Genomic DNA, 8,423 nt, shown 5'->3' on the forward strand with positions numbered 1-8,423 from the left:
CTTTCTGATGATTATCTGGGTGATGCAGTTTGAATGTCTGCTATCTGAACTGGGGAGGCCGAAAGAGCGAACAATTACTGTTCACACCGAGAATCAAAACATTACACGTGTATACTGTACACTTGTACTTCCACCCTTATGTTTTCATGCAAGCTCTTCTGCATTGCGCATTTCCTTTCTTTGTTCCATCTGATTCTGAGTACCTTGAGTGAACCATACAGTCAAGGCTGCAGCGAAAACGCGAATAAATTTCTATTTTTTGCTAAATTTCCAGGTTTTATTGCGGGTCAAAGAATCTGAAATCCAGTATCTGAAACAAGAAATTAATTCTCTAAAGGATGAACTGCAGACTGCACTGAGGGTGAGTGAATGCAGATGTGCAAGAGAAATCTCAATAACTTTATATAAAAATAAAACATGTACTGTTACATCTCTCCTATAGCAAAGAACTCAAAAATGCACATTTATTATTTGTTCTTGGAATATTGTTGTCGCTGACCAGCAATTATTGCTCATCCCAAATAGTCCTCCAGAAGATGGTAGTGAACCCTCTTTTTGAACTGCTGCAGTCCATATGGTGTAGGTACACCAGAGCTGGTAAGCAAGAAATTCCAGGAATTTGACCCAGCAACAGTGAAGAAAAGGCAGTGCAGTTCCAGGTCAGCATGGTGTGAAACTTGGAGGGGAAGTTGGAGGTAGTGGTGTTCCCCTGCAACTGCTGCCCTTGCACATCTAGATGGTAGAGGTCATTGTTTTGGAATGTGTTGTTGAATGAGTCTTAACTGCAGTGCATCTTGTAGATAATACACACTGCTGCCACTATGCACTGTACTGGGAACGGTGCCAGTTAAACAGGTTGCTTTGTCATGGATGATGTCAAATCTTTGAGTGTTGTTGGAACTGCAGTCATCCAGGCATGTAAAGAATATTTCCGTCACACTCCTAATTTATGTTTTGGGAGTCAAGAGGTGAATTATTTGTCACACAATTTTTAGCCTCTGACCTGAATATTTAACATGGCTGGTAATTGGCATCCCCAGGATGCTAATGGTGGGAGATTTACCAATGATAGTACATTGAAAGTCTTGGGGAAATTGTTAGATTGTCTCCTGTTGGATATGGATATTGCCTGGCATTTGTGTGGCATAAATATTGCCCTTATCAACCCTGAATGTTGTCCAGGTTGGACACAGTTTCAATAACTGAGGAATTGAACATAATGCAATCATCAGCAAATATCTCACTTCTCACCTTATGCCAGAGGGAAGATCATTGATTAAGCAGCTGAAAATAATAGAGCTCAGGACGATACTGTGAGGAACTTCTGTAGCAGACAAATTGCAATATCAAGAGTCTGAGACATATTGATGTATTGGAGAAACTGATGCTGTCTTCTTTGGAAATAAGATTGATTGGAAATCTTAAAATGTTCAAAATGATAAATGAAATTGATGAAGTAAACAAAATCAAAGAGACATGCTTGTGATCTTAAACAGGACACAAAGAGGGAGATGTTTGGATGTAACCAGTGGCGATTATGCTAAATTAGTTACAGCATTCAGAAAGATGTGGTTAATTCATTGAATATCAAGTAGCATGGGATTGTGTGAAATGTTTGCCAAGAGCGATCTAAACTCAGCAAGGGTAGTAAGGATTGGCTGATTTCTGCTTGTGCTACAAAATGTTTTTTGTGGGCATGGTGACCAGTGATTCAATCTCCTAATTCCTGCTAAGGAGAACCCTGTGTTCTATAGTGTATTTTTATTGATATTAATACCCTGCCAGAGGTCAGTAACTTCTTCAGTGCCCTATTTACTGGCTGTATCTGTGCTGATTTTAATCCAACACACTCTAACTCCTTGTTTCCTAAGACATTATCACTTGTCATAGTTTTGAATAATTCTCTAGAAAATCAAAACAAAATGTACATTAATTTTATTCTTGATAAAGTTTGATTTTTCCTTTAGAAGGCATCCTGTATACTAAATCCGTCAGTTTAATTAATGTGTTTTGTTTTTTATAAGGATAAAAAGTATGCAACAGATAAGTATAAGGGTATCTACACAGAGCTGAGCATCGTTCGAGCAAAGGCTGACTGCGATATCAATCGGCTGAAAGAACAACTAAAATCTGCTACAGAAGCTCTGGGAGAAAAGACAATAGACTGCTGTGTTACTAGCTACGGTAAAGATGTGGGAAACATATATGACTCCTTTTATGTTAAAATTTAGAAAGGTGTAATTTGTTAAAACATATTTATCAGTTGGGCAGCCAATTCCTTCCTCCTGTGAATATATACATTCCCCTTAAGAGAGGCAAGATATTTACTTGTGAAGGCAAATGTTATGGAGAAGGGTGGGGAATTGGATTCATCAGATGATGAATTTTTTGACAGGAAAAACAGTAGCTGAACAATGAGCTATCTTCAAAGAAAAGATGATTTTGCCACAATCAAGGTATATTCCTTCCATGGGCGAAAGGTAGGGCAAACACATCTAAACCGTATTGGATGACATGGTGGAAATTAAGATAAAGAAAATGTAAGCTTACGACAGACATAAGGTAGAAAATACAACTGAGAACCAGGCTGAATAGAGATTCAGAGGGTGAGTGAAAAAGCAAATAAGAGAAGCAAAGAGGGAGTATGAAAAGAGACTGGCTGCTAACATAAAAGGGAATCCCAAAGTCTTCTATAAGGCATATATATAGTAAAGATGTGGTAAATGGAGAAATCAGGCCAATTAGAGACCTAAAAGGGGATTTAAAAATGGAGGCAGGGGCATGGATGAGGCATTAAATGAATACACCGAGATGATGCTACCCAGACCATGGTGAAGAGAAGGCAATTCAGACACTTCGAAGGATTTACAATTAACAAAGAGGAGATATTAGACAAGCTGTCTATACTTAAGGTTAGCAAGGCAATTTGAGCAGATGAGGTGCATCTAAGAATATGGAGGGAAGTGAGAGTGAAAACTGCAGAGACACCAGCCATAATTTTTCTGCCTTTTTAGGCTCAGGTGGTGCCAGAGGACTAAAAAAAGGTGCAAGGATAAGCCCAGCAACCCTTGAGTAATCATTTTAACGTAAGTGATGGGAATCTTCTAGAAACTGTGATTCAGGACAGAACTAAAAGTGGAATTCCCCCAGGGTTGGTTTGGAACCCTTGCTTTTCCTGATGTATATTAATGATCTAGACCTTGATGTACAAGTAATAATTTCAAAATTTGCAGACAATATATAATAATCTTACTGAGGCCAGTCTTCCAATACCAATCACCTTTTTATTTACAGTGATACCTGAACGCCTTTCAATGGCTACAGAGTGCAGATTGCTTCTCAGTCTATCGACGGCTGGTCTGAGTGGAGCCAGCTGATTTTAAACCCCCTGCTGCTCCTTTGGGCGAGCCTCCACTCGCCTCATTGGGGAGCTCATATTTACCAAGGCCGAAGGGGAGATCTATTGACAATCCCATCATAACGCAATACAAAACTTGGAAGCACTGTAAACTGTGAGGACAGTGTAAAGCTTCAAAAGGAGATAAACAAATTGGTGGAATGAGTGGGGAAATATGAGGTGATATAATTTGGTAGGAGCAACATGGAGGGACAATATAAAACAAAGGTGATGCAAGAGCAGAGGGACTTGGCTGTATATGTTCATAATTCATTATAAGTGGCAGGACAAATTAAAAGAGAAGTTAATGAAACAAATGGCAACCTAGGCTTCACAGGTAGGGGCATGGTGTAGAAGAGCAAAGAGGTTATGTTGATCTTAAACAGAGACACTCGTTAGACTGCAGCTGAAATATTGTGTCTGGGTGCCACAGTTTAGGAAGGATTGAGAGTTGAGAATTATTGGAGAGAGAGTGCAGAAATGATCACGAGAATGGTTCCCAGGATGAGGAACTTTATAGATTAGAAATGTTGGGCTTTTTTTTGGAAAAAATAAAGCTAAGAGGTTTGATAGAAGTATTAAAAATCATAAGAAACCTGGACAGAGTAGACAGGGGGAAACTGTTCCTACTCATGAAAGAATTGAGAACGAGAGGGCATAGATTTAAAATAATTGACAAAATAAGCAAAAGCAATATGAGAAAAAAAATTCACACCGGGTGGTTAGGGTCTGCAATGCACTGTCTGAGAATGGTGGAGGCAAGTTCAATTTGAGGCATTCAAGAGGGAATAAGACAAATATTTGAAAAGAACCAATCTGTAGGTTTATGGTGAGAAGGCAAGAGAATGGCACTTGGTGAAATGCTCATTGAGAGAGCTGGTGCAGACATGATGGGCTGAATGTGAAGAAGCTGCCATGGTTACCAAAAATGGTAAAGTATGCTTGATGGGCATAATGGCTTCCTTTCCCTTATATTCTCCACACTGCATAGGTAGTTATCATAAATTGTTGCATTTTGGTATTGCAAGTGCCAACTGGTGTAAGGAATAGAGTGAGTACGTAACAGAGGTTAGTGGAGTTGTATTTATCTACCTGCTGCCTTCTGAGTGTTGAGCAATGCTCTGGGCATGATTCCCATCTCATGTTTTTTGTTCTAATTTCTTGTATATGTTTCTCTTGATGCTGGAACGTGCAGTTGTACTTCAGTTCAACAGACTGATTACCCTCTAAAGTTGGTTTTTCCACATATTACTGCACTTTAAATGTTTGTGAGATCATTAAATATTGTCTCCACTTATTCCACTGCCAGATATCATGAAATCAAAAAGTAACCCAGATTTTTTGAAGAATGACAAGCCAAACAGTCGCAGATCTATGAGGACCCTGAGGTCAAAGGTGAGTGTTGAACACCTCAATGCTCTTTGAGCAATGAATGAGTGGACTTCTACAGTTTTGCATGTTCTCACTACTTTGACTGTGGAAATTCAATTAATCTCTAATAAGCAAACAGCATGCAGAATGGTGGGAAATAGGGTTCTGAGTTGATGGGGAGAGAAACAAACTGAGCTATTGACAAGTGGCCCTCATTTTACGAATAGTGTGCGTAAGCCCAGTTAAGATGAGCAGAGCTATATCTAAAATATTACAATAAACATTGTTATTTGATGCCAGCTGCATCAGTGGGTTTCACTCAGAACCTCAACTAAAATTTATATCAGGCTTCATGATTTCAAGGTACAAAACTTCCTAGGATCTTAAGAAATAGTGGATACATTGTTTGATCATCCAGAATTTTCTAGATATTAGAGTGGTTCAAGTGGACTGGGAAGTAGCAAATGTAACTCCACTATTCAAGAAAGGAGAGAAAATGGGGAACTATGTGGTCGGTTGGCCCTACAAGTAATAGGGAAATGCTAAAATCTATAATTAGAGTCACCATGGTCACAGAGCGCTTAAAAAATCATGATTGCATTGAGTAAAGTTGGCACAGATTTACAAAAGGGAAATGATGTTTGACAAATCTTAGGGGTTTCTGAGGTTATTTCCAAAAAATAAAGGGAATCGATAGATGTAGTGCATTTGACTTTTCAAAACGGTGCCACTCAAAGGAACTAACTCAAAGACTCATTGTAATCTGATTTCCCAGCACCATAGCAGGTTACCACATTTCTGATGCAGATCTAGATATCTTGTAAGTGAACTGTGTGTTTCAGCTTCAACCACCAACTTGGACAGTGAATGCCAGATGTGTACCACTCTCTGGGTGAAAAAGATTTCCCTCAAGTTCCCTTGAATTCTTCCACCAATCACCTTAAATCTATGCCCCTCCATTTTGTACACCTTAATTAGGTCACTCCTTAGCCTCCTCCGTTCTGAGGAAAACAACCTGTAGTGATGATCATACCGGTTGCATGTCTCCCAAGCAGTTTTTATGTGTGTACCTAATGTACCTGCTGTATTGTAAAACAACAGGACTAAGTGTGACTTTATTGCTGCCTTGTGTAGATTCATAAACACTTCCTAGGATTTGCACTCTTTCCCTTTGGTTATGCATCCTGAGATGCAGTTAGCTTTTCTGTTGTCGCACGTTATGCTGTTAGTGCTAGGAAGCTACTTATCAATATTCCTCAATCTTTTGCATTGCATTGTAAACCCTCAAGGTGTTTGCATCTCCAGTGCTTATTTTGCCCAGTCATTGCCTTGTATTTGTTCATGCAGTGACATTGCCACTAAACACCCATTCTCTCAGATTCCTTTGCAAAACAATGGAGAGAATTTTCCCTCATAAAATGGCACTCAAATGCAATATTTGTTTTTTGTGAACACGTTTTAGAATAGTATCAGTGTTCAATTCTGTGTAGAATGTGACTCATGCGTTTGCATACTTACACAAAACACAGACTTCAGCTACAGTGAGAAACTGTTTGAGTAGTGAATGAATTACTTATATATAGGAAATTGAATTGTTCTATCAGTTTATACAATGCAATCTGCATGCAGTTGTATGAGATTGTGTGGTGCATGGTACCCCAGTAAGCATTTGTACACCAAATGTTCATTCTTATTAAATCAAAATTTGTAACTGGCTGTTTGCAGGATCCAGTGATATTTAGTTGGAAGAATGAACGCGTGAAAATAATTATATACAAAGCATGGAACATTTCAGCATGTGTAGTTCAACCAGTGTTAAATATGGGGTGGATTTTACAGCCTCGCTCAACCCAAGACTGGAAAATCCAGTCCAAGGTCATCGGACATTTCCATTGTCCACGCCACGCCTGCTCTGATTCCGTGGCAGGCGGAGTGTTAGAATTCCAGTGATGGAGTGAGACTAACATTGTAGGACTCCACAATCTTTGCTAAATACAAATGATTCCTTTGAGTAACCAAAAATTATTTTAAAATCTTCATTTTAGGAAAGGTTTTCCTATTCTCTACACAAAATAAAACTTACTTTGCTGTCCATTACACCTGGGGCTTATTTATTGTCAGTATCCAAACAGATATCTTTCAAGTATTGCAACAGCAATGAGACAGGATGTTTCGTGGCTCACTGATCCAACTTTCCTGTTTGTTTCTGGAAAGGCATCCAGAAGAAGGAATTGTTTCTGAATTCCTCCCTGATCAGAGCATTGAAGAGGTACACAACAGATACAGGACCAGTGAATTGACAACGGGCCAAGAACCAATGCAGGATTGCTTTATTGCTGTTTTTAGATGGCATCTATTTCAGATGTGGCCATTCTCACTGATAGGCCTAAAACAAGCATGGACTACCAACTTCAATAGGTCAAAACAATGATATTGGCTGGGAGGGAAGGGATGTAGATGCCAGTGAAAGAGAAGCTAACGTGTCATTCATGCTTGCTACTTTTTGTTTTACTTTGCTTTATTCTTTTACAGGATGTGGATGCTGCTGGCTAGGCCAGTATTTATTGGCCAATTATAATTACCTAATGGCAGGATTCAGTGGTGGGGAAGCTCTTGGAGAAGATACTGAGGGTCAGGATATATGCACATCTGGATGAAAATGGACTAGTTAGTGACAGGCAGCATGATTTTGTATGGGGAAGGTCATGTCTCACCAACTTGATTGAGTTTTTTGAAGAGATGATGAAGATAATTGATGAGGGAAGCGCTGTGGATGTAGTAAAGGGACCTCCACCACCCAACGGCAACATGGCCCGCCAAGGTATATCCAGACGACAGGCGAGGATGCGATAGTGGAAGGTGTGCAACAGCAGCCTGTACAGGAAATGCCTCCGCGCACTGGAAAAGAGCACAGAGGACATTTCTGCAAGGCAGCTCATGCTGTGAGGCACCTGATTCAAGGAGGGGGGCAGAGGCTTTGGGCCAATGTGGAATTCCTATGGTAAAATTTGAATAGGCAAAAATATATGCACAGTGCAGAATTTCTGTATAAGGAATGGATTTGCTCCCTAAATTACGTAATATATTACACCCAATTCTCACCAGTAATAATTTAACTAGGATATTTATTCATTGACTGTAATCCTATTAGTATTCTGGATAAAAACAAGCATCATGTTTGGTATGAATAGGACTGGCCAAAATAACCACATGGATAAATTGTTTCCTCCTTCCTCTAGAGTCTGAAAGAAGGCCTCACAGTGCAAGAACGGATGAAGCTCTTTGAACCCAAGGAATAGAGGATTGCTGCATTCAACATTCCCTTGGCCATGGCTACTCTCTCCAACTAAATAGACTGCCTCACATTAACAATCATTAATCTCACATGGAGCAAACATCTGGGGTTCATCCTGACTTAAACTCATTAATCCATAATGTGACACTTCAAAAACAATCACATTTGCAACCATGTCATGAAGTTAAGCTTGATCTTTGCTAAATACAAATGATTCCTTTGAGTAACCAAAAATTATTTTAAAATCTTCATTTTAGGAAAGGTTTTCCTATTCTCTACACAAAATAAAACTTACTTTGCTGTCCATTACACCTGGGGCTTGTTTATTGTCAGAATCCAAACAGATATCTTTCAAGTATT

The 8,423-nt window shown here is 39.3% G+C and overlaps 1 protein-coding gene across 8 annotated transcripts in view; it reads left to right on the top strand.

The window, feature by feature from the left end:
- LOC145354895 (uncharacterized) overlaps positions 1-8,372 on the top strand; it is a 169,568-nt gene extending 161,196 nt beyond the window's left edge. For all 8 annotated transcript variants that reach the window (XM_080206495.1, XM_080206497.1, XM_080206498.1 and 5 more), the window contains 4 exons: positions 275-361; positions 2,025-2,184; positions 4,707-4,792; positions 8,008-8,372. In XM_080206495.1, the coding sequence (XP_080062621.1) occupies positions 275-361; positions 2,025-2,184; positions 4,707-4,792; positions 8,008-8,067 (393 nt within the window). In that variant the 3' untranslated portion in view covers positions 8,068-8,372. The remainder of the gene's footprint in view (positions 1-274; positions 362-2,024; positions 2,185-4,706; positions 4,793-8,007) is intronic.
- The last annotated feature ends 51 nt before the right edge of the window (positions 8,373-8,423 follow it).

The sequence above is a fragment of the Carcharhinus amblyrhynchos genome, chromosome 18 (assembly GCF_965287045.1).
Source record: "Carcharhinus amblyrhynchos chromosome 18, sCarAmb.v2.hapA, whole genome shotgun sequence".
Classification (NCBI taxonomy): Eukaryota; Metazoa; Chordata; class Chondrichthyes; order Carcharhiniformes; family Carcharhinidae; genus Carcharhinus; species Carcharhinus amblyrhynchos.